Source organism: Lycorma delicatula, chromosome 7 (assembly GCF_047948215.1).
Source record: "Lycorma delicatula isolate Av1 chromosome 7, ASM4794821v1, whole genome shotgun sequence".
NCBI lineage: Eukaryota > Metazoa > Arthropoda > Insecta > Hemiptera > Fulgoridae > Lycorma > Lycorma delicatula.
Window position 1 is genome coordinate 94,317,745 of NC_134461.1, and position 26,918 is coordinate 94,344,662.

The 26,918-nt window shown below is 31.7% G+C and overlaps 1 protein-coding gene across 1 annotated transcript in view; it reads left to right on the top strand.

Annotated features, from left to right (window-relative positions):
- Positions 1–1,182: 1,182 nt before the first annotated feature.
- Positions 1,183–26,918, top strand: part of mRpS9 (mitochondrial ribosomal protein S9) — a 99,967-nt gene continuing 74,231 nt past the window's right edge. The window contains exons 1-8 of the mRNA XM_075371371.1: positions 1,183–1,417; positions 5,475–5,673; positions 10,111–10,214; positions 10,715–10,888; positions 15,478–15,563; positions 16,562–16,637; positions 17,718–17,846; positions 26,269–26,311. Of these exons, the coding sequence (XP_075227486.1) occupies positions 1,346–1,417; positions 5,475–5,673; positions 10,111–10,214; positions 10,715–10,888; positions 15,478–15,563; positions 16,562–16,637; positions 17,718–17,846; positions 26,269–26,311 (883 nt within the window). The 5' untranslated portion in view covers positions 1,183–1,345. The remainder of the gene's footprint in view (positions 1,418–5,474; positions 5,674–10,110; positions 10,215–10,714; positions 10,889–15,477; positions 15,564–16,561; positions 16,638–17,717; positions 17,847–26,268; positions 26,312–26,918) is intronic.

Here is a 26,918-nt window from a genome sequence, read left to right on the forward strand (position 1 = left end):
AGTTTATCTTCTTTGATACTAACCAGAGAAGCTGACATAATACATAACAGCCGACCGCAAACGGATTGTTGATATTTCATTTTATGATCAGAGCACTCACATGAAATTTTGGATTTCATGTGAGAAACACAAGATAATGCAGAAAATTTACTTTTATCTTTTTTTTTATATTTATTTAAAGTTAACCTCTTCGCAAATGATTCTGCTGCATTTTTTTACCGAAGATAACTTTCATTTCGTCTGAAACTAAATTTAAACCATACTTTTTCGCTTTGTTGCATCAATAAAATATTAAGCTTGTCTTCATCGTTAAATATTTTTTATTATTATATTAATATGTATTAATGCCCGTATTTCTGTCTGAAACATACTATTCGCCATATTTTTCTCCGTACGATCGCTATCAGATTCGAATCGAGCAAAACTGGTATAGAACATTACGAATTGTTCACTTCAGCTATTTCGCTAATCAATAGTCTATGGGGGGACTGTTACTATTTAATTGCCCTTTCAATTTTACACTGAACAATGTAGAAATAATAATATATTAGAATTATATCGAAATTTAAAAAGATCATGCCATAAACTTTTACTGTAAATTTAGGAACTAGTACGGACTTACAGTACAGTTGTTTATCAAAGAACGATATACTCTCGATGTGAGCTCTTTATCGAGGACAGTACTAGGGTATTTACCATTGATCTCTATATAATTTTATCGATGAACTTTGGCGTAAAATACAATTAAGTATTCAATATTGAACCATACTCCAGCGCTGAAGAATGAACGGCTGAGAACTAAATAAAACCGTTGTACGCTTGCGCGACTATAATCGTGATGGCAGGGATGTTTATTTTATACAAGGAGATAACCAAATGAACGGTCATTTTCCCAACAGAAGCATAGATTTACGGACAGTTGTATAACATTTATATAGAGATCAGATATATATATATATATATAGTTATCTACATATCAGTGTTCAAAATATAAAATCAGAACACTTCTACTGCATCTGTTTAAAATACGTTTTTTCTCCAAATCTTACTTACCTTTGCGCATGTGCAGTTTCATTTTATTTAGTTCTACCACTAATCTAGTGGTGCTAGTTTATGCTTTAAATTTTACCAATTTCAATATATAGTCCCCTATCCAGTTATATATAGTTATATTTACACACAGTTAATATAACCACGTAATATTTGCAATTCGAGATAATTGCGGTCTGCCATCGAATCTTCCTAACCATGTGAAACGCGTCGCTGTGAACAAAAAGGCGGTGTAGTGTATTAAGGTTATGTTACAGTTGTACATTTGGAGCTGCGTTATTGATGAATTTTTAAGATGCTGCATTTTATAAAAGTCAATAGATTTTTAAAAACATTGACACCTTTACATTTTAAGAATTTGGAAATTGTAAGTGAAACCTTTCGGTATTTGTTAGATTAAAATCGGGGATATTTTTATTGATTAAATATGTAATGTAATTAATTTTTCAACATTTTGAAAATACTCTGATAACAGTAATCACAGTAATTGATGCCTTTATAATAAATATATGTTCATTTTAATAGTTAAGAAATACTGTAATAACAAACGTGGACGTTGCTGCAGTTTGAGGATATAAAAATTGATTATTCCAATGTAGAAATATTATGCACCCTATGTTACTGTTTTTTTAATTGACCACGCGATTATTGTATAACTTTAAAATCTTAAACATGAATACAATTTCAGTTTTTGTAAGGTAATGGAATTTAAATGCTCTAGAAGTGCAGTGATCCATAACTTGTTTGATACCATTGAGGTTATTATTTGTTTATTGAAGTAAAATTAATTTTGTATAAGAATAATTTTAATACCACAATATTTCTATATTTGGCAGTAAAGGGAGATTAATAAATATTTAATATTAATTGTAGTATTTGGTAATAAAGTCATATTTAATAAACCATCAAGTTTTTTGACTATTGAAGTTGAAACGCTTTGATAAACAATAATTTTTCTCACAATATTTCTTATTTGGCCACTTTAATTGAGAGGATTTCTTACAAAACTGGGAGAATAATCCCTTTTACAGTTTTGTTTAAATAAGTAGTTTCGTGTTTTGCTGAACCAGTGATGAATTTTTTTAGGAGTGAAACTTTATATACACATCAGAATGTCTTTGGAGTTCACTTAGAACTCTGTAACTGCAGGCTAAATTTAATTATTTTTTCATCACGTCTTTTTTTTTATCTTAAAGATGTTTAAAATATAAATTCATTCAGATGAACTTCATTATTGTGTGAGTATTAAGACTCAAACAATATTATGCTTTTTCACTAATATACTCTTTTGGAAAAACTGTTTTTACAATTTATTTCCTGATGATAATATATTTTACTGAAAAATTGTTAAATAAGGAAAGTTAAAGCAAATAAAATTCTAAACAGTTTTTTAGAAACTTTTTTTGAAATTCCAATGGGGTTTACTTCCTTCCCCACTTTGACGAAATGGTTATTTCTAAGTAATTGCTGGAAATGTATGTTAGTTAAAGATTTTACGAGGAAAGAAGAATGAAAGTAAATAATAAATATATTGAATAAATTTTTTTGGATTTTGATTGAGGATTCCTGTTCTGTTAAAATATAAGAACTGCTGTGAGGAAGAACCTGGTTAATTAAGCTTTTATCTTATTAACTAACACAAGAGTGGATGAATATGGCCATATGACTATGAGGAAACTAACATACAATACAGGTGTTTTCCTGTTGTCAAAATAATGAAGGAAGTTCATATAAACAAAGGTCTGGAAATGCTAAATTAGTGAATTACGGCTAGCCAAAGATTTCGCCTGGAATTCAGCTCCCTGGTGAAATGAGGTCATGCTGAAATTTTTAGGACGTTAATTAAGGGGCAAAATTAATTTCCTATGGTATTTAACTTGAAAAATTGAATAAAACAGTTCTCATAACTATCTCCAGTAGTTTTCATGATATCCAAAATAAAACTGAAAAAATTGTCTGAAAACAGTTTTTTTTAGGTTTGCAATACAATAACTTTGTTAAATGACTAATAAATACACAAAATTTATTAAAAACTTGCAGAGAATTTAATTCTAAAAGTAGTGAAGTAAGTACTGTAAGTCCAATAAAAATCAAACTTTAAAAAAATCATATTTTACTGAAGAAGAAACAGAACAAAAAGTAAATGAAATATCTAACATATAAGTGTAATTTGTTTTATTTTATTTTTTTAAATTTAATTTCCATACCTTGTAAATACTGTTCAAAATGATCTCCATGATAGTTTATGCAAAATCTAGTGTGACGTATAACATAAATAGAAGCTTTTCTAATAGTATCACAGTCAAAAGCATTTAAATTTCTGTTCAATAATTCCTTGGAATTAACTTTTTCTGTGTAAACAAATACCTTTTTAATGACCCCAAAGGAAACAGTCCTAGGGATTTAAATTTGGGGGACCTAAGAGGCCAATTAATTGGTCCACCTCGACCAATCCCATCGCCTAACTTAAGTTTAAATGCTGTCTAACCTTGTGAATAATTAGGTGTTGCATCATCATGGTGGAATAACATTTGCTGCTTTTTTTTCAAGAGGTAGATATAGCAGAACTGGCAACTGATTTTGTAAAAAGAATTTTTGTATTTAATACCTGAAAGGTGATTTTTAAAAATAAATTGTTCAATTGATTGATCCCCAATTATACCACATGACACATTTATTGAAAATCAGGTTTGAAAGTGTGACTGTTTAACTGCATTTGGATTTTCAGTTGGCCTCCTGTAACTATTTTTCAAATTTTTGTATTCTGTTTATTGTAAAAGTAGATTCATTGAAGAATAGAATATAATTAGCAATATTTTGATTTTCTTATGCCCATAGACAAAAATTTAATCTTAATTCACTATCACCTGGTTGAAGATTTTGAACAGTTTGCAACAATAAGAATAAAAGTTCTCTTTCTTTAGTGTTCATGTGACTATACTATGAGATATGCCTGTGTAATTTGAAATTCGGCAAGTGCTGACTCGAGGACTTCGCTGTGTCATTTGAATGATATTTACTTGTTCAAGTACAGGATGTTAAATGGAACAAGTAACTGTTGGAAAAGATCCATTAGTTTGTTGAAAACTAAGGAAAATGTTTCACAAGTAAGTATTATTCTGTTCAGAAATCTTTGTTCATATTTATGTTTTGCAGTCTGGCTATTTCCATTAGTAAAACTGTAAGCGAAATCAATATCTGGGTATTTTTGATTTGAAAGTGTGAATGGCATCTCACTTTTTTAAAAAAGCTTGAATACTTTATACATACATACAAATCATAAAAAGCACATGCACACTACACAAATCACAGATAAGAGACTAGTTATGATTAATAATAAATTAATTGTTGAACAGCTGTACAATTACTTCATTTCAAATTTTGTTTCTGATAAGAACAGTGTTGCCAGCTTTAGGTTTTCAGTAAACTTAAAGAACTTTAATTAATACTCTATTCTTGAAATTCTGTTTTTGTAGAATGTTTTAAAACTGTTTTGTAAATATTTAATTAATTGTAACTGTCTGTTTAAATGAACAAATGAATGGATTGCAAACATTTCCAGAATAAGTCATTACATTTATCTTTTATTCTGTTTCTTCTTCAGAAAAATTTGATTTTTTAAAATGTTTATTTGATCTTTATTGGATTTATTTACATCACTATTTTTAAAATTAAATTCTCTACAAGTTGTTAATAAATTTTATGAATTTATTAGTAATTTAACAAAGTTTTTGTATTACAAATCTAAAAAACGATTTTTAGACAATAAATTTTTCAGTTTTACTCCGGATATCATGAAAACTACAGTAAATACAGTTTTGAAACTTATTTTATTCAATTTTTCAGGTAAAAACCATAGGAAACCATTAATTTTGTCCCTCAAGTAATGTCCTAAAAATTCCAGACCAACGTCATTTAACTGGGGGAGCTGAATTCCAAGCAAAAAATTTGGCTAGCCAAAGTTCGCTAACGTAGTGTTTCCAGACCAATGTTTATGTGAACCTTTTTCATTATTTTGATGAGAGGAATACACTTGTAAAGTATGTCAGTTTCCTCATGGGACATCTTCTATAAACAGTCGTTTGAGCCTTTAAATTTTGAAAGAATTTTTTTCCAGTAGTTTTAGAGATATCTCATGAACTGCTGAACTAAATTAAAAAACCTGTATTAAAAAAAAAATTCATAATTAGTAGAAATGAAAAATTTACTAGTGTTAATTGTATTGCTATGTTTACCTTCAAATTATTTTTATATATTCAGTCATTAAAGTCTGTTCTTCTGTTCTCCTTCCTCTTTAATTATATGAAATAAAATATTTCTGTGAATTTTTTAAGTAGTCTGTTGTATTGTAGTAATTATATGTTCAAATTTAATTATGGTTTTATGTGTTCTTTTAACCAACATTTATAATTTATTTTATACAGGTCCCTGTAACATTAGATGGCAGTTACAGTTGTTTAAGTACGTGTAATGTATTTTGTAACAGTAATAATAAAGTAAGTAGCTACTCTGGTGTTAATAAAGCCAATAAAGTGAGCAGAAATGTATTAATTGAAAAAGGATTAACAGAAGAAAAAAAAAGTAAAGCTATGCAAGCATATCTTGAACGAGCTCAAAAATATAGTACGTAATGTATCAGAACAAGAATTAATTTATTATACTCATTTTTTAACCTTCCTTGGGTGAAATCAGGAAGAGCAATGTTTTTATCAGTAATAAAATATGTTAAGATGTTTTATTGTTACAGAATATTAATATGGATATTAATATTAATATTAATGGATATCCATATTAATATTAATATGGATTGTTTGGTAAAGTATCAGTTACCTAATACTTTTCAAACAAGATAATCTGAGAAACTCAAAAAACTATCTGCTAAATATAATTAAATGTTGACTGGTTTACACCTAACATTTACAGTTTAAGCTGTAATGTATTTTCTGAGTTCTGTGTTTTAAAGTACAGCTGATGAGGAAAATCAATTTAGTTGCAATACATATATATTTAACCTGATCGACTCTTCATTGTTCTGTTTTGATGCCGATCATTATTCTAAACCTGGGTAAAAATTCTTGATTTCTGTTAAGGTTATGGGCGAGTGAGTACTTGCTGCCTGAAAGGGGTTTTGACATTGCTCTTTGGGTGAAGTTGTTTGTTTATTGCTATAATTCCTTCTGGAGTCTATCATTCTTTCTCTCCATTCACATCTTTTCTTTATCTTTGATTTTTTCTACTTCTTGTTTTTCTTACGATGCACTACTTTTTCTTATTGTTGATTGTTTCTCAGTTTGCGCATTGTACTTCTTGTTTTTAAGTCCCAGTCCCTTGTTAGTATGGCAACCTGATATGCTTCCACATTCCTATATAATTTGATAGATTTGGCTAGGAACTCAGTTATGTCTATTAGTTATAAGATAACCATAAGCTCATCTTGGGAAGCTTGGGCTTCTTAGTTTCTTATGACATCCTAACATAGGAGTTTAGAATTTCATCATTTATGTAAAGAGAAACCTTGAAGCTTTATATATATATATATATATATATATATATATATATATAGATAAACATCTATATAGATAGAATCAGTCGCTCTTTTTTTAGTGAGTAAAAAAAATTAAAATTGGTTGGAGCAAGGTGTCAGGACTATGGTTTAGCATCTCTAAACACAGATCTTAAAGGCAAACGATTGTTTTATATGAGGCAGTGTTATTCTGAAGCAAAATCGTACCTTTGAAAGTTTGTTGCACCTTCTGGATTTGGAATTTGCTTTAAGTGATTAACATTAGCTCACACTATTCACCATTTTATCTTTAGGTGAGAAGTGAATAAAAACTGAACCTTTAATATTCCAGATTATCATCATTAAATTCCCTTCAGATATGAAAGTTAAAATTTTTTGGTATAAAAACATCTTTTCAGACTAAACTTTGTTACTTACCCTTGGGCACAAAAGTGATTGCCTCATGTCTTATCAACAGATTAACTACTTCAGAAATCAGCCTCCTTCATCCTCATAATACTTCACAAGTTTCTGGGAAATTTTCAAATGATTCTTTTTGTGGGTGTCATCAGTTGACTTGGAAACTGATGGATGGATTTATAGCAGAACAATCAATGTTGTGAGACGTGATTGGAAGGGAAATAAAAATTTCCTTTACTTTTTGACTTTCCTTAATATATTATCATTTTTAAAATTTAATTTTTTTTTTTAATAAAGATATTTATAAAATTCACCATTTCATTTATCAACATGTGTATAAGCACTAAACATCAGCTTCTGATTGTATTTATCACCAATCAGATCGTAGTTGTATGCAAGTAGAGATAATTTGATATTTGGGATAGGAGAGCTGTTAGTTTTTAAAAAGCAATAGTTAGACTACTTGATTTTTTCTATTTTATTTTTATGTGCATATTATTTGATGGATACTGTTCTTTAAATGTGTTTATACTTTGAGAAACCCGGTGTGTGTAAAGAATGCCCTTTAACATATATTTTAAAAGTGGGCCTATGTCAATGATTTATTTAAAAATCATGCATTTTTGATTGAAGAATTTTGTTCTGGTGTTTGTTTTATGCGAATAGTTAATTTCTTTTTTTAATGTGCAGTTTTTCTTATAGAAGCAAAGAGATTGTCTTAAAGTTATGAAGTTTTATTTTCACATTTTTTGTTATGACAGTTTGTTTTATATTTTTTGTTCCTTTAGTCAGTTTATGCATTGAGGACATGTAAAGTACCTTGATGGGATTCTTTGTGCAGTTATCAGAAAAACAAATCTTCCGGATAGTTTCACAGGCAGACTACCCCTTCCAACGTACTCAAATGACGAGATCATAGTACTCTGTTGTTCCCCATGTAATCAGTATCAATACAATGTGCTGCTGTAAGAATCCCACAGAACACTGTAGGAAGTTGGAATAATGGAAAGAACAATATGCTTGGAATAATGGAAAGAACAATATGCTGAAACAATCTCAAGGGAATATTGAAGGTCAAGAAGTAGTGGGTACTCATTGTCTCCACATTTCCTAGAAGGAAATCAGGATGGCAGAAGTATATTACTGATCAATGGTTTTGGATTGTGTATCGTAAATATTTGCTGTAACAAATTATGGTTTTTTTTTTGCAGAAACACAAAAAATTTCAGTTAGGATAACTTTGCCAATCCTAGAAGTGTTTTGCACATAGAAGCATCCAATTAAGCCATGAATCATTCAGTTATATCATCACTATTGCAAAGTATCATGTACTTAATTCACTTTTTTATTCTTCCTTTTTATTTATTATACTGTGTTTGGCAGAACATGACAATGTTCTGCCATGATAATGTACTTATTTATTCTTTGATATTTGTAGGAGATAAAGATGAACAGTGAACAGTGAACAAAATGGGGTTTTCCAGGCTGATATTGATTGATCCTGAGATATTGCTATTAATTTAATCCCCACCACTAAAGTAACTTCTTGTTTTAAGGATATTTATGACAGGTTAAGATCATCTATTTCCATTTTTCTTGGATTGGGCCACCAACCATTTCCCTTTATCTTATCTTGACATCAGCTTCCAAGTTCTCTCACTACCATCATCTTTCTTGGTGTTCTGTCTTAATAGCTTTTATCTTCCTCATGTTCATACTTAATTTTTGGTCCCTCATTATCATAATTTGTTTACATACAAATCATCATACGTTTTCCTTTCAACTTATTTATCAGACTCCCCATTCCCAATTGTTCTCTTCCTACATCATTTTTTCATTCTAACTCACCAATTATTCTTAACAACTGCTTCTAAATTTTTAATCTCTTATGTGGCTATGCTTCTTGTTTGTTCCCACCTCTTCAGTATGTGCTAAGAATGATGTATAATTTTAAACAAAACACTCCATATGTACATTACACTTCATTTCTGTATTCTTATCTGTATTAAATTAAAATTTTTTACACTCTCGTGAGACAATATTGCACTTACTTCCTTATTTAGTTTGCCATTATCTTATAAAACTACACGACATGGTTATACTCTTTATTTGCTGTTAACATCATTCCATTCAGTGTTGTACATATTTTTGTAGCATTCATATTTGTTTTCTTTGCTTTACAACATTTTAATCCCTTTCCTTTCAAAATATCAGTTTTTATTATATTTCTATGTAACAGTCATTAATCATCATATTGCTCCATTATACTCTATATCACCTTAGATAAGTGAATTATCTACTAATAGTAAGCTTTTTTCACTTTTTTTTAATCATGTCCATAATGATCATACATTATCATCAGAAAATAATATTTAATACTGTATTTAAATAAAAATCGTATATAGTAGGATTATCAGTATCTTGTATACAAAGTGTAAAATTTGTTTCTTATGCTATCAGCCAAGTTATTTTTATGACGTGAACTATGGTAGTCCTTGAAAAAATGCTCAGCATGTCTAATGGGTTGCAGGCCTTTTCATATAATTTACTATGTCACCTGCAGAATAAACTACCTTCAATCTTTTCAAATTATTTTTGATAATAATTTTAGTCAGTTGGTACCATTCCATCCACCTCAATGGCAGAGTGGTAGAATCTCTATCCTTCATTCATCCATATGAATCGTGCTTGGCATTCTTCACACTAAAGAATTCATGATATCTCATCTGGCAATTGTAATCGAGTATAAGCCTGTAGTTTTGAGTATTAATAAATAAATATTATATACTATGCTCAGTATAAGAGCTTCTATCCTACTGAGAATAAACTGTTGTGATTCAACAATAGCTGCCATGTATGATAAGACTTATGAGTCTATCTAAAGACACCACTCATAAATACATTTAAATATTGTAATAGATATTATTATAACAGATTGTTTGTAATAGAATAGCTTTATACTAAACATAGTTTGTATAATTAGTCGTATTTAATTTATTTGGTTTTTCAGTAAAGTAATTTTTGGATTTGCTTAAATTTTAATATATAGAGCTGTTGGCTTTTTTTGTTATAATCAATTATTACCATAACTTTTTTATATTCTGTTTACAGAATATATATATTCATTTACTTTACAGATGCATTTATGAAGGAGAAAACTGAAGAGTTTAACACTGGTAAAAGGCATCTTGCAAATATGATGGGTGTTGATGTAGAGACGTTCACACAAAATGATGTTGATGTATGTTGATTACTATTTAATTTTTCATAAATATTTTTGCTTGTTTTTTCTGCATTAATTAATTTTCCCTTATTATTTTTTAATAATCATTGCTGTTTATGTCAAAGTGAAGAAATGTTTCTCTTGAGTCGGAATCAGTTTTGGATGTACAGTTTTGTTGTTTTCATGAATGAAATAATAAACAAAAATAAATGTGATGGTGTAAAGTTTAGACTATAAAATAATTAGTATTGAACTTCCAAGTTTGATTTTTCACTTGTTGGAACCAAATAGTTAGAGTATTTTTGTTTTAATGCTCTAAATAATTTTTTAACAGAACTTATGTATTACTTGTTTTATGAATGAAAATAATTTTTTTATTTTCTCATAGAATTTTTTTAGTAATTTTATTTGATCTTGTCACCAAATTTTAGTTAGTTAATGTTTTATGTATTTATCTATTATTACTTTAAATGTATAAAGCAGTTTAATTTTGTTTTATGTGTGCTGAATAACAACAGGCTGCAATTGAATATCTGTTCCCTTCTGGATTGTTTGTTCCTGGTGCTCGTCCCTTAATGAAACCTCCAGAAAAAATTTTTCCACCTAAGAAAGATGCTGAGTTTGATGATAGCGGTCGACCTTTTCATTTCCTGTTTTATACTGGAAAACCAAATTTTTTTGAATTGTTACATGTAAGTAATTTTTGTGTTTAATTTAATTATTTTAGAGCGATCCTGGCAATCCAAAGTTTAAATATTCAACTAAGGTTTTCAAAATTACAAAAAGTAATGAAAAAGATTTCATATTATGTTGATATATGTTTGTATTTATGGAAGATAAATCAATTTACTGATTAAATAAATAAAATGCTATTTTAATGTTAAGATATAATTTAGAAAAACACTTTTGACAGGTAATTAATACATACTTTTTAAATAAGAAAAAGTTCATAAATTATGAACATTACTGGAACTACTGCTCTAGCACTTGCAAGATGAAAGTATTATTAAAGCTGTTCATTGGATGTTCTAAACTAGGTGTAGACTTTGAACGAACGGTTCAGTAAACTGATGTTGCAAGTCTATATTTTAACCTACTATGACCAGGCAAAAAAAAAATCTGACAAAAGTTCAGATTTTTTTTTTTACCAGTTTTCCATGAAAGTTTAGAGTTCCCTCAGGACTTGAAAGTAGGGAATGTTGATTTCGTCTGGAAAGGGTTTGAAAAAACAATGTTAGTCAGGAAATCTATTAAAATTTGTAAAATGTCAGGGAAAACTTGAAAGATTTTATTTGGGCAGAAAAACTATTGAAAGATAACGACTATGTATATATTTTCCTCACCAAAGAGACCAATAGATTATATGTTTTTTTTTATTAGTTATTGATAGGAGTTGAAAACAGTTTATCAAGATAAAACAATAGATTGATATTGATATGTCTATTCTTGTGCATATTGATATTCCTATTTAAAACTCATTCTGCGGTCTGGAATAAAATAATAATGTTTCAATAAATTCCATAAACATTTTGATATTAGAGAATATTTTATTTTGGAATGGAAAAGACCTCTGAACTCATCAATATTTGGAATATACTATCAATTCAAAAATAGCAATTAACAGTTACATATATATTACTAGCGCGAATGCTACTACAAATTAAGAGTTCCAATTTCTGGTTAAAAAATTCTTTGAATCTAATCAAATCTTATTGAAATCTCATTGAATTGGACAGTGTTCTAGCTAAATCCTATTCAGTGATTTTTCAATAAAATTCTGCTGGATTCAGCAGGTTTCTTCAATGGGCAATCAATTAAATCCAATCAAATCTTATTCAAGTTACATAAAGGTTTAGTCAGATCCCATTGAAATGGATTTAATAGAATTTTTAAGCAGGGGTGCAAATTTGAAATACGTACATACCTAAGTACCTAATATCTAAAAAATTCCCAAACTAAATTAAATAAAAATGCAGATTTAAAGATAAACAATTTACTCACATCAGCCCGCTAAATAGAACCCTTCTCTCGTTATACACTCATTGCAGTGCCAGTAGAGCTCCTCAAACACTCTGGAGAAATCACGTTGTGAGATCGCCTTTAATGCTCTGTATGAATGTCATTGAAAAAGCGGCCTTTCATTTTCAACTTGAGTTTCAGAAACAAAAAATAGTCTGCTGGGGCCAAGTCAGGTGGGATAAGATGGTGATTTGATTTGCAGCATAATAACGTGTTAAAACTGTTACCATGTTTTGTGGCATTGACGTGCAAGAGAATCCAACTGCCTGGATCCCAGTACTTGGGCCAGATTCTACGAATGCGAAGCATCAGATGTTTCATTACTTCCAAATAGAATTTATAATTCTATTTGGAACTAATTCTCTATTGAACAAAGCGGCCTCCCGCTTTGTTCATCATCATCTAACAACTATCTGTCATCTTTAAACCGCTTCCACCACATGTATGTTGTAGTACAAGATGCGACTTCATCACCGAATGCTTGCTGTATCATAGAATAAGTTTCAACAAAAGATTTTTGAAGTCGAAGACAAAATTTTATCAAGCTTCTCTGTTCCATATCATGAGCTCGCACAAGGTCACATGAACACAATGTACACAGCCGAATATAACTCGAGACTGGAATGATGAAATGTAATCAGATTTTGTACACATACTCGTCAGACATCATACTTCATAGTTCCTTGGTTGTCTGAGAGATAGTGCTATATCAACTATAGAAATTTAGTTCAGGAACTTTTCAGACACTGTAGAGTTTGCACAATGAATAAGTAAGTATTCAAGCTGGTAATATACATATATTATGGGTGTTTTAAAGTAATTTTTGAGTCGAGTTGATATTTTAGAATTAGTAGAGGACATAAGTATTTAAAAACATTTTTACTGAGAAATATTTTAAGACTCATGTATTCTCCATCCCCCAATTTTTTTTTTTGATTAAGATTAAAATACTTCTACTGTGAAATATATTTTCATATTATATTGAGATTAACTTTTTGTTGATGATAATGGAAAATATCACCAGTTTTTGAATTTCCAAGTTGAAAAATCATAATTTATGAGCTATTTTGAATATTGTTTGTAAAAATATTGTAAGACTTGATCTATATCATGGTTGGTTGTTTTAGTCAGAGAAAATTCTGAAAATAGTCACTGAAAGTTAGAAAAAATCACTTTCAAAATATTGTGAGAACCCTGATAGATATTTCATACCACCAAAAGCCGTTACAAATCTATATTTTTTAATTTGGGTTCATCATTAAAAAACTCATTTACACATCTTAACAATGTCATCATAATTATAGTATTTTAATTATTGGCAGTCTTCTGAACATTGTGAGTCGTTGTGACTGCTTTGTGGAGTATCTGTGGTATACAATTAAAAAGTGTATCTTCAAAGATAACTGCAGTAAAAAAGGTTAGTAACTGGGAATCTTTAAAAGTACAGAACATTTTTCAAACTTGAAGCAAATCTATTGGAATTGGTTTTTTGGGAAACCAGAAATTTAATATCTACATATCAGAAAATTTTAATATTGAAATATATATTTGTACAAAAGTAAACTTTAAAAAAGGTTAAGAAAAACTGCAATAAAAACTAAAAAAAATATACTTTTCCATTTTCTTAAATTTCTACTTTTAGAAGTCGGCTTGAAATCTAAAAGAAAACCCACTAACAACTTAATAATCTGTTATTTGATATCAATATCAAAAACTCAAAATATAAACAATTTAAGTGCTACTTTTTAACTTGTAGTGCAATTTTTTGTCAGTTTTAATTTAATTTTTTAATTTATTCTCTTAGAAATTTTTACTTTTTTGAAATTTGGACAGACATAGCCGTTCATATATAAAAAAAAGAAAAGCTACTCCTAAGGGAAGGCAAAACCCTATATTTTGGAAAGGACTTTAGAGAAACAATATTAAGATATTACTGTGGAGTATGAGCTGAGACTTACTGGAATGCAGAATTTTTTTTACTGTGATAAAAATAAGAAAATGTAAGTAGAGAAATTATGTGGACTATTACCATGCATGAGCTATGGCTCTTTGGTATACAAGAACATATATTATTTTTTATCTTAATTTTTCCAAGAAATTTCCTTGAGTTTTCATGTAAAAATACTTTGAATATCAGAATAATGTTAGACTGTTTGTTATTATGCTGCAATAATCAAATATTAAGCTATGAATCACATTTTGTTGAATTTGATTAAAAATCAAAATTAAACATGAATTAACATACCGCATTGAAAGCAATAATAACTTTTAGTTAATGGGATTGCTGCAGTGTATACTTGTGTTAGTTTTTTATTTTGTTTATTATGAGATGTTTTTTGAAACTTTTAATTGTGTAACTTTTATAACTGCTGTGATAAAATAAAATAACGTGCTTAATTATGACTACAGTTGCATTCAACTTGATGAAAGTGAAACTGACAGTTATAAAATCGATATTTCTTATTATCTGTTCTTTTGATACCATCTGTAGGTTGGCAATCATCATCTGGTACTCATCTCTATCAGTTCAACCACTGTTGAAGATCTCTAACCCATAATAACTTCTTCTGACCAATCCTTTGCAATCTTTCAATTATCAGTTGTATGAGATGATACTTGTTACCCTTAAAAATATGACCATAATGTGCTGCTTTTGTCTTTTTCATATTAATTAATTACTTCTGTGTCTTATTAGTGCTTCATAGGACGTCTGTATTTGTTACTTTAGTTATCTAAGATTTGCAAGAATGCATCTATAACACCACATCTCAACGCCAACCTTGACATGTGTTTAGCTTTTAATATCCAGCCTTCAACTCTGTAAAACAATACTAATAAGACATAATACAGCTCTCCAACGAATTCTGAAAAAACAGTCTTGATTATATAATAAAAGTTTCAATTTAAAAAAAAGCAGCTGAGGGTAACTCAGTATAAATTCATATTTCATTATTACAGTCCGATTACTTGTTAAACTGATAACCTAATTACTTATAACTTGCAACTTTCTTAATACATTGGTTTTCGAAACACATTATGTCTTTTTTTACTTATAACCATTTTAGTTCTGTTAACATTTTATATTAGGCTCGTACTTTTTAAAAACTCCATTGATCTTATTATCAAGAGCTGGAGATTATTGTTATTAACAGACAAAACACAGAATCATCAGCACATTTTAATTTTTAAATAAAGTTGCTGTTTAATAGATTATATTTTTATTTAATTTTATATGTATGCTGAAGTAACTGCTTTGTTACAGGAATTTAATGTGCATTTACAAAATTTAAATGATTATGAAGATAAAATGATTCGTAGACAATTACAACCTGATCCTAATGTAAAATTGTAAGTTCATATTGTATTTTTTCTTTATTTTTATAACTTTAAGGAAAATTTGTTTTATTCCTTATATTAAGATTATTTTGACATCTCTAGAGTGTGTGAGCTGTATTTAAGTGAACTTAATCTTATCTGTTTTTTAAAGGAGTGTATATATATATATATATATATATATATATATGTGTGTGTGCATGCTCGTGTGCACATGATAAAAGCCCTGACATATTTAGCTTGAAAATTACTTGAAAGATTGGGTATTTTTGATTTATATTACTGGGCTTGTTATATACTGACAATACTTTCTTTTACCAAAAAGAAGAAAATAAAACTATAATTGTATATTTTAAATGCAAAAATTAAATCTATGAATAAACTTCTGTAATTAATGAACTGTTTTTCTTTTTTGAATATTTTTTTTAACAGAAGAATCTGAGAAGGATCAAAGTTGAACATGTGTTTTTATTGGCGTAGTAATCAGTGACATCATAAGAATCATCAATTCCATAAGAATTGTCTGTTCATTAGCCTTTTGATTAGCTTGTTCTGATATTTATAATATAAAATGGGCATGTGGTGGTATGCATATGAATTAAAGATTCCATTTCTTGCTTTATAAAGTATACTTGTAGGTTTGTTTGTAGTTACTGCAATGGTTAGTAATATCTGCTGTCAAGATTTCAAGGTTTCAGTAACAGTTTAAAATTATACAGCTATTAGAAATAATAATATGAAATAGTGAAGGTTGTTGTACCAACTGTATTAGTTTAGTGTGTTATTTTACTTGATTTTACAGTAAACTAGTTGATTTTCTGCATTTACTTTTCTCCCTCTTTTATTATGGTGTCATTTGAGAATCTTTCTGATTGTGAAATTTATCAATACATTATGAATGATGAAACTTATTTTTATGAAACATTCTATAATTTACTGGTCAAAGGGTAAAAATTGTAAATACCTATTCAACTTATTTTTATCATGCTGTTTTTTTTTTTTTTGTGTTTCAGACAGTTAACTGGTTCAGTGTGGATTACTAAAGAAGATCTAGAAACAAGACTTGTTGAAAACTTGACAGATAAAGAGGTCTGTACTTGCATAATGTGGCACTTACTGATACGCTTAATTTTCTGTAAACACTATTTAAAGATATTGATTTATCTTTGTTATTGATCTTACAAAAAAATTATTTCATCTTATCTTGAGTATCCATCTGATACCTTTCAAACAGGCAAACTGATTTTAATGAAACTTTACAAGATTTCTCAGTCAAATTTGGAGGACTTTTTTTTCAACAGTTAAAATTGGGTACAAGGACTTAAACTGTCTTTTTATGATTACTAACATGTTATTGAATATTATCGTGCTTGTACATTACATGACTATAACAAAAAAGTTGTAGGTTACCTGGCACCAGACACAAGTTACTTTCTCGTTATGTTTCTTTTTTCTGTTTAGCCTCCGGAATCACCATTAGGTATTACTTCAGAGAGTGAATGAGGATATGTATGAATATAAATGATGAAGTGTAGTCTTGTACAGTCTCAGATCGACCGTTTCTGAGATGTGTGGTTAATTGAAACCCAACCATCAAAGAACACCAGTATCCACAATGTAGGATTCAAATCCTTATGAAAGTGACTGTAACTGCCTTTACTAGGATTTGAACCTTAGAACTCTCGACTTCGAAATCATCTGATTTACGATGAGAAGTTCACTACTAGACCAACCCAGTGGAAGTTGAAATTTTCATATTCATTTTTAAGAATAACAAAAATCGTATTCCAAGGTTATTAGAAAATGTTAAAAGTAAAGTCTTCTTCTATTGTCGGTTTTACTGAACCAAATATACCATTATATATCATCTTGCCCACCAAATCGTAATTGAAGTTCACCTTGCAAGTGACAACTTCATATCAGTAACTTGCTGAACAGTGAAACATTACTACTCTCAGAGAAAGCAACTTGTGACTAGTGTCTGTTATACCTAGAGTGTTTTACTTGTATCAGAATTGTAAGCAAGACTGCCACAGATAGTAAAAATCAACAAGCTGTAAATTATTTAAACAAGAGATCTTTTACAGTACTCATTTTGATTATTTTCTTTGTGTGTCTTTTTTTATTTATTGTGAAGTTGTTAATGTTATGTCAATTTTTATTTTGCAGTATAGTAATTTTTTGAGCCTATTGGAGAGGATAATTTTACACCCATATGTGTATAATATAAAAGATACTGTTATGAGTGTAAGAAAACCAATAATGAATACTAAAGTTGATATCTCTAAACCATCAAAGGTATATTAATATTTTAAATAAAATTTAGCATATTAAAGAAAAAAATTATTTTTAATTAAAACAGATTCATTTTTTTGTTTAAATTGTTAATTATAAAATTTGCATTTATTACTCTTATATTACATTCCTTAGTTAGGTACCAGGGAGATCATAAAATTTTGACTTGCAGTTTTTTATTTTGTAGTTTAAGTTAATTGAAATCATTAAAAAATTTGCAAGACAGCATTACTTGACAGCAATTATTAAACTTTATTCTAAACATGTTAATAATGTTTAAGTCATCAGATTATGGATTTTTTTTTTTTTTGAGTTTACCACTATGAGAGTAATTTTATGTGATTTTTTGGGTTTCTTTAAAAGCCTAACAAATTTAGTAGTATCATCTGTAGTAGGTAGCCACACACCCCCTTTGTTCACCACACCTATTATATACCACTTGAAGTTAAAGATTTTTGAATCTGTGGTTTTTTTTTTTTTTAATTTTATCGGTAGTGTTTATAATAATTATTTTAACTGTTACATTAATTTATTTTTTATGTTGTTTTCACAGAATTTCTAGAATGCCATTCTTAAATAATAATTCAGTTACCTTTGGAAAAATAAAATGTATTACGTTCTGAAATTAACTGGTCAACATAAAATTTGGAACTAAAAAGAGAATAGGTGTTCTATTTAGTATTTTATATGCTGAATCTGAATATGTATTTAGAAACAACCCATCACATAACATTCTTAAGTTAAACTCCTTAAATTTATTTGTTCCATCATTTGTGGAACAAAGAATACAACTAAGTTAGTACATCTGTATGTTTGCTTACAAACATCACATCTGATTTATATTGTGATGCATGCTGTAGATTTATATTTATAACATAACAGTCGAATGATGTCATTTCATGTCAAGCCAAAATTGAATAGACATGTCAGTGGGTCAAGTAATGAGTAATTCAATGTGATGAAATTTTGTTTGGTATGAGTTCAGCTCTTGGTATGACTTGCTGTGTTCTTTAGTTGTGGTCGTGATTTTATCATACATATATTATAAAAATTGTTTCATAAGTGATGTCATAAGAATTTAGTGAAAGATTTTTACAACAGAACAACTTTTGACATTATTTTATTGAACATCAAGGTTTGTTGTTGTGTGTGTGTTTCGCGCTGTATTTTTTGCACTCCATGGTGAAACAATTTTATGAAGTATTTTAACTAATTAAGTATTTATAAATTAAAACTTAATTATTTTTATAACTAAGTAAGTATTTCTGTAATATTTCAATTACTTTCATTCATTAAAGCATTTTGAATTTTATAATGAATAAAAATTGGTCTTGTAAAAATTCTCCAAATATTTTTTGTTACATTTGCGGAGAATTCACCACAAAACGTCAATGAAAACCAGTATTGAATCTGCTGAAAACTACTTATAAACATTATTTTGACTGTCCCTTGTGAGACCAAAATAAATCCTGGGCTCCATATGTAGCGATCATCAGGTTAAACTAACCCAGTGGTTAAAAGGGTAAAAAGAATATTTGCCTTTTGGCATACCTATGATTTGGTGAGAACCTACTAACCATTATGATTACTACTATTTTTGCTTAACAAATTTTACTGGCTTCAATTCAGACAATAAAGGCAGTATTACTGGCCCAAATGTTCATTCAGTTGTCAGACCAGTACTTCATGGTGTTGATTTACCAATTCCTATTACTCCAACTTCTTGGAAAGAAATTTTTGATTCCCCAAAAGGCTCAGCTGATGAATCCTCAACTTCAATAGACGTTAATTAGATTCCAGAAGAATCAAATGCTGAACTTCACTTCATCACACAAGCAGAACTGAGCGACCTAATTTGTGATTTGTATTTGTCAAAACAACAGAACTCCTAGGTTCACGTCTTAAAAAATGGAATTTATTTAACAAGGATACAAAAATTCCAGTATATAGAAATCAAAATAAAAATTTACTGAAATACTTTAGAAGAGATGATTTAATTTGTTCTTGCCATGATGTTAGGGGGATAATGTCTGAACTGGACATTGAATGATTAGCATTTATTTATAAATTCAACAAAAAGAAGCTTAAAAGTAGTGTTGTTGCATAGCTTGAATAAGTTTTCTTCTGTACCAGTAGCATATGCTGTAGGAATGAAAGAAACATATGAAAGTATGTCAAAAATTTTAAAAGGTAGTATGATGAACACTCATGGCTAGTCATTACTAGCCTGAAAGCGATAGGGCTCCTTCTCGATCTCCAGAGTGACTTTACAAAATATGTGTTTCTTGTGTTTGTGGTATCATCAAACTAAAGATAAACACTACACGGGAAACAGAACGCAAGAATGGGAGTTTCAATATTTCTCCCTGCAGATCGCAGAGCCTGGATAATGTCCCTTGCTGCTGTATCTTTATATTATCAGGCGAATTTCATCAGTTATTTAGTGGCGGTTATAAATTTTAAGTTTTATTTATGGATGGATCTGGTAATTTGCGTTCCTATCTGCATGGACCATGGTGTAATTTATTTACTGGTTCTGACCATGATAGACTAAGCTTTTGAGCCTAGTAATCCCGGCGTGATTCCCCTTCAGTCCATCCGCTGAAGTACTTTTCGGTACCAGCACCTATAGGCTAGCAGGAGTGTGCCTACCGGAGCTCTAGTTATTTGGAGGTAGAAATGCGCCCTTTTCTTGACTGTACTTGACTGTTTTCCCAAAGGGGATTTTCTCTTCTGAGATTTCCAGCTGCCTGGTTGGAGCACGTGTCTTGTATGTGAACATCACTGCCACCGATTTTTCACTGATCTTGATTCTCCACATATCGAGCCACGGCTCTAATAGATCCAGTTGCCTTTGGAGTCTTACGATCGTGTTATCTACACTTCCGGCTTCATAACATATTATTATGAAGCCGGAAGTGTAATAATAATATGCCGTGTCCGTCTGCGTATACTCGTCTGTTTTGACTCCTTCCAACAGCGGCATATCGTTGACATAGGCCGTGTACAAGAACGGCGAAAGCACTGCTCCTTGGGGGACTCCAGCGGCTACGACTGTGGTGGAGGAGATTGTTCTGTTCCCCCTACGCCTACAACAAATTGTCGGTCTAGTACATAAGATCGTATCAGTCTGACATAGCAACAGGAAATCGTCGTATGTGCGAGTTTATACAGCAAGCCGCTATGCCAAACTTTGTCAAAGGCTTTAGTCACATCTAGAAAAACGGTTGCAGTTACCGCTTTTCTGTTCAGGCCTCCGACAAGACTGTCGATTATTTTAACCAGTTGGAGGGTCGTCGAGTGGCCCTCCCTGAACCCAAATTGCTCAGGCCGTACTCCTTTTCCCAAATGTCGCCTAAGTCTCTCCAGGAAAATCCTTTCGAATAGCTTTGACAACTCTGGTAATAAGGAAATTGGCCTGTAATTCTGGGGAAAGAGCAGACTTTACCCAGGTGGTAGGCAGTTTTCCAGCAATTCGGAAAATATCCAACGTACAAAATTGACGTGAATATTGTGGTTATGGTCGCTATAAGAGCGGGTGTAACATTCCGGAATGTGCGGACACTGATCCCGTCAACACCTGGAGCCTTGTCGGTGCGTGTGACTTTGATTGCAGCGGAAACCTTCGCCTCAGTGACGTGGTCTATTTCTAGTGGGGTATCCTCCACCTGTGCTAAATAATCTACGAGAAAGGACTCCACCTCGGTTGTGTGGTTGTCGTTCGGGGCGGGAAGGGGGTTTGGAGTAAATTGGTTCTCCAGTATGTCGGCGAAAACCTCCGCCCTGTCCGTCTCCGAATATGCCAGAAGGCCTTGTTGCTCCACAACCGGGTGGCAGGGCTTCTTTCCTTCTCGTAGTTTTTTGTTTAGCCTGAACACCGAGGAGTGATCGTCTGAGACTGAGGCGAGGTATTTGTTCCACGAATCCTCTCGATGTTGTGCTAGCAGCTGTTTGACGCTGTCCGTTTGAATATAAAAAGCCCTTCTATCATCGGTGGACAGGGTGATTCGGTATCTCCTCCTCGGTCGACGCTTTTCTGCTATAGCATCAGAGACGTGAGCTGGGAGATTATTATGGATAGGCCTCGTGGACTTTTCCGTAGAGCTGTTTGACAGAGCCTCGGTCATTGACGATGTGACGCGATCGATCGTGTCGTCGATTTCCTCCAATGTGGTCAGGAGTTCAGGATGCGCTGGTCTGTAATCACGTTTGAGAGTTTCATAGAACCTTTCCAATTCACTGATATTCGGGGTATAGTTTGGGGGGGGGGGGGGGCTCGCCGCCCTCTACTTGGCCCAACTCCAATAATACAGGAGAGTGGTCCGAGTTGAGGTCTTCTATCACTTCAATCATGACCGGAGTTGTTACCGCATTCATGATTGCGATGACGAGTACATCAGATCTCGATCTGCCCGTTTGATGAACGAAGGTGGGCACCTCGAGGCCTATGACGACTAACCGGCGTGCTCGTGCCCTTTCGTATAGCAATTGCCATTTGCACTTGTCAGATTGCTATTCCAAGACTCGTGCTTAGCATTAAGGTCGCCCATGAGAATCATGGTCCCATCCCAATTTTCTAGCACGGCATCTAGATCTGCGCCGGGTACTGCTGAGTTTGGTTTATTATAAGCCGAAATCAGCTGATACACCGTGCCTAGATGCTACACATGTACACAAGTCTGCTCCATTACATTAGTTAGTTTACGTTAGTTTGGAGGTCGACCAGCGTGTTTACATGGCGTCTGTGGACAAAAATTGCGGTTCTTCCGCTGGCAGGGCGTCCGAGTTGTACTGGCCTATCCGTCCTATACGTAAAGTAATTCCGATTGGTCAGTTGTTTGTTCGCGTTCAGACACGTCTCGGACAACATTATCACGTCTATTAGTAGATCCTCGGCCAGACGGCATAGTTCTGCCATCTTGCCTACTACTGAATTGGCGTTTCACTGTAGTAATCTGAGAGTTTGCCTAACCATACCTAGGTAGCAGGTTCATGAGGCACTCTATAATGGACTGAATGCAGTCCTTAAGAGATTTTGCTTGGAGCAGGTGGGGCAATATTGCTAGAATTTCCGATAGGACATCTTTAATTGTCACTTGTGACAAGAAATCCTTACCGGAACTCTCCTTCGGGATTGCGGTTATATTTATTTTGCTGCTGGAGGGGCCGGGAGTCGTTAACGCCTTTTTGGTGGGGCATGGGGCTTCTGGGACCTTAGTGTGTTTCCCAGACATCGTGGGTTTGGCACCCGCCCTCTTTGATTTTGCCGATTGTTCGGCTGCCTTTTTTCCCTGCGGAGCAGGCTTGTTCAGCTTTTTTTTTGCTTCCACCTTTCCTGTAACTATTGCCAGTTTAGGCTTTGTTGGTGTGGGAATAGGTGATTCACCTTTTTCCACCGTCATCATTGCCGCTGGTAAAACTACCTGTGGCTGGGGGCTCCCCATACTGCAACTCCTGCCCAGCTACATCTAGGTGCCCTTTTGCTTGTTCAGCTGCTCCTTATAATAAGGACAGCCCCTGTATTTGGCTGGATGCGGCCCCTTACAGTTTGCACATGAGGCAGGCTCTTCGCGCGGCTTCAGACACGTCGCCGTGTTGTGGTCTCCACCTCATTTCACGCAGAGCTGTGCCCTGCGGCAATAGTTCGACGAGTGGCCGAACTTTTGGCATCTGTGGCATTGGGGCGGACCCCCTTGAGACACAAATGCAGTCACCTTAATTCTACAATAGAATAAGTTTTCCAGGTCATAAATGCCCTTGGTGGCTGGCGACGAGGCACATGGGGGTCTCCCTTCCGTCTCTCGTCGTCAGTTTTTTAACTGAAACTGCCTCGTAACCGAGCGAAGTCTGCTCCTCTTTTACCTCTTCCGGGGTAGCCCCATAAGGGATGCCCTGGATAACCACTTTAAGCTCCCTATCTTTTGGGAGCTGAAAGGAGTGAAAGGCGACTCCCTTGGAATGCAGAAAACTCTGTACTTCCCTGAAGTCGCCTTCGCTGCTTAGCTGTAGCCTTACAGATAGCCCGGTACTTTTGGCTACCAGGCGCCCTCTTATAATGGCAGAGATTGCTCTTGCCAGCGCTGGCCACTCCTTGGGGCAGTCCAACAAGATAGGTGGGATTTTCTCCCGCCTAGTGACTGGAGGTTGCGAGGAATTTCCATCGCTAACCTCCATGGTGGCAGCTGCAGTTTCAGAGCTGCCCCTCGTAGTGTTCAGCTCCTCAGAGTGTTGATCACCTGTGGTTACCGACCTACTGTTTTCTTGCTCTCACACTGTTATCCTCTCCTCCATCAGAAAATTCCGGGGAGGGAGGACGGGTTTGGATTAGATAGCTTTCCATTAAAAAAGAATCGTCCGAAGAGTACTGCAAAAATTTAAATTAATATTAAGTTATTAAACTATTTTCGACTTCGATGAAAAGTCTGTTGTAGAAAATTTTAAATAAAAAGTAAAAAGGTTAAACTAGAAGTAATTTAATATAATATAATAAAATTATTTATTATATTATGTTTAATTTATATAAAGTCCAATTTAATGGCTTAATTAATTAAATTAAATTAAAATTAACTTATATGAAGTTAAATTAAATTAATTTATGAATTAGGAATAAAATTACTTGTAAAAGTTCAATTGTATTCATTAATATATTAACTTATAGATATAAATAAAATTAGAAAGTTATTAAACAAAAGTTTAAAACTTATCCGATCATTGACAATAGCTTTGGTATGCGGTTGAGGGCCTGCGTAGGCGTCCTAATGGGATGTTGCCGAGGTCACATGGTCATGGACTCAGGTAGTGGGAAATAAAGCAGAACACCAACACACAAGCCCTAGTAACACACACTAATGCAGGAGCACTATTTAACACAACCTTTCACGTTCACTTCTCAACAGAGACTCCAAAACATTACACAGTTAAAGATTGGCCAAAAGAAATCTGTTTATCCCAGGAAAGGAAAATTTCAGTATTCCCCTTGTTGAAGCAGGTCATATTATTTTACTACCTCTACACATAAAACTAGGCCAGATGAAGAATTTTATATTAGCATTAGATGAAGATGTAGATGGCTTTAAATATTTACCTAAAGTTTTTTCACAATTAAGTGACATCATATTAAAAGAGGGAATATTCATTGAGCTACAGATGAGAAAATTAATTCACGAAAATATATTTAACAGCAAATTGAATCCTAAAGAACTAGCAACATGGAGATCATTTAAAGATGTTACTGGTTTTCTTGGAAACAAAAAAGTTGAAAACATGATCAGCTTGTAAATGAACTCTTAGTGAACTAAAAAAATTTAGGTTGTAGAATGTCATAGAAAATTCATTTTTTACACTCTTGTTTGGACTTTATCCTTTTAAATTTGGGTGATATCATCAACAAATAAGGAGAAAGGTTCTGCCGAGATATATTACAGGTGAAACAATGTTATTAAGGCAGGTGGGATGAATCTATGATGAGTGATTACTGTTACTGCTGGATGATAAAAAGAAAAGACTTCACTGAACACAAAAGGAAAATAAGAGAAAAAAATAAGGTAAATGTAAATATCTGCAAAATAAAGGAAGGTTTTTTAATTGTAATTATTATTATTTTTATATTCTATTGTTTAAGAAGTTTTAATATTTTAAATGGTCATAACTGATGGTGAAGAAAACTGATTTAATTTTAAGATTCAGCATAAAAAATACATTCTAATTCACCTACTTTATCTCAGTTTCAAATTATTTTTTTTTGTTGACCTGTTTTATTAACCAATAAACTTCTTCCTGAATGTAAAGTCATTATTGAATAAATTGTTCCATAATAGTTGTATCTTGCCATTCATGGTTAATAATGCATTCTTCAGAATACCATGTTGTACAAAATCATGAATAATACATTATGCATATCAAAATACATAATAAGTTCAATGACCAGAAAAATGTTAATCAAATAACAAAAATATATGAACATTATGAAAAGTGCAAAAATGAAGTGAAAATGAATTGTTTTTAAATTGTTGTAAATGCATATTTCTTTCACAAAAATACAGCTAAGCATTTCTTACAAGTAACCATGGTCAAAAACATAATCATTAAAGATTACTGTTATTCCATTTCAACTGCACTGTTGCTGATTGTTTTGAAATAAAATTACGTGTTCATTTATTCGTTTAAGATTGTTATTAGCTTTTCATGTTAATGTCATTGGACTATACTTTGTTTTTTTGTGAATACAAAAAAAAAATTAAACTTTTACCAAATAAAATTAAAACTGATTCCTTTTGTCACCTAAAACAAAGTAACATTTTTATCATACTTAAATTTTTTCAAAAGTTATTTTAAAAACTGAAGATTTTTGTTACATATTTTTTATTGTTATATTGAAATTGATCGTGAATGTCTAAAAAAAACTTTTTGTGTTATATTTTTTCAGCCTAGCTATGATAAAGATGGACGTGCTTATATAACAACAACAGGTATGAATGTTAAAATTGCAGAACAACTAGTTTTATGAATAGACTAATGAATCATATTAATACTATTTTCCTTTACTGTATTTATAATGAATTTATTTTTTATTTTCTTTGCTGAGAGTGTTTTGTTTATTGTTAATTGTAATGGTTCCTACCATTTCTTCTACTTTTTGTTTACAGTACCTGAATACAAAATTTGAAAGGAGGAGGTACTAGAGCAGTTGTATTTTGACCTTTAATCTGAAAGGTTCTAGATTTAAATTTTTGTCAGACTTGGCATTGTTTACTTGCTATAAAAGCTAATTTCTGTCATAGTCACTGTTATTTAGTTTAGCCTGTTGTTGTTTTAAGGAATAAATGTTTTGTATACTCACTCACTCCATATTTGTAAACAATTTATCCACGTTACAGTGTAATCATGCCTGGACAACAATCTTTTTTTTAATAGTCATGCAGTATTTAATGTTAACATATTAGGTAGATTTCATAAGAAAGCTACCTATTGTACTGGGTACCATGATACGGCTTCCAGAAAATTTTGACTTATCTTCACATTTCACATCCCCCAGACCAAAACCATCGTCAGTTCAAAAATGTATATATTATATAT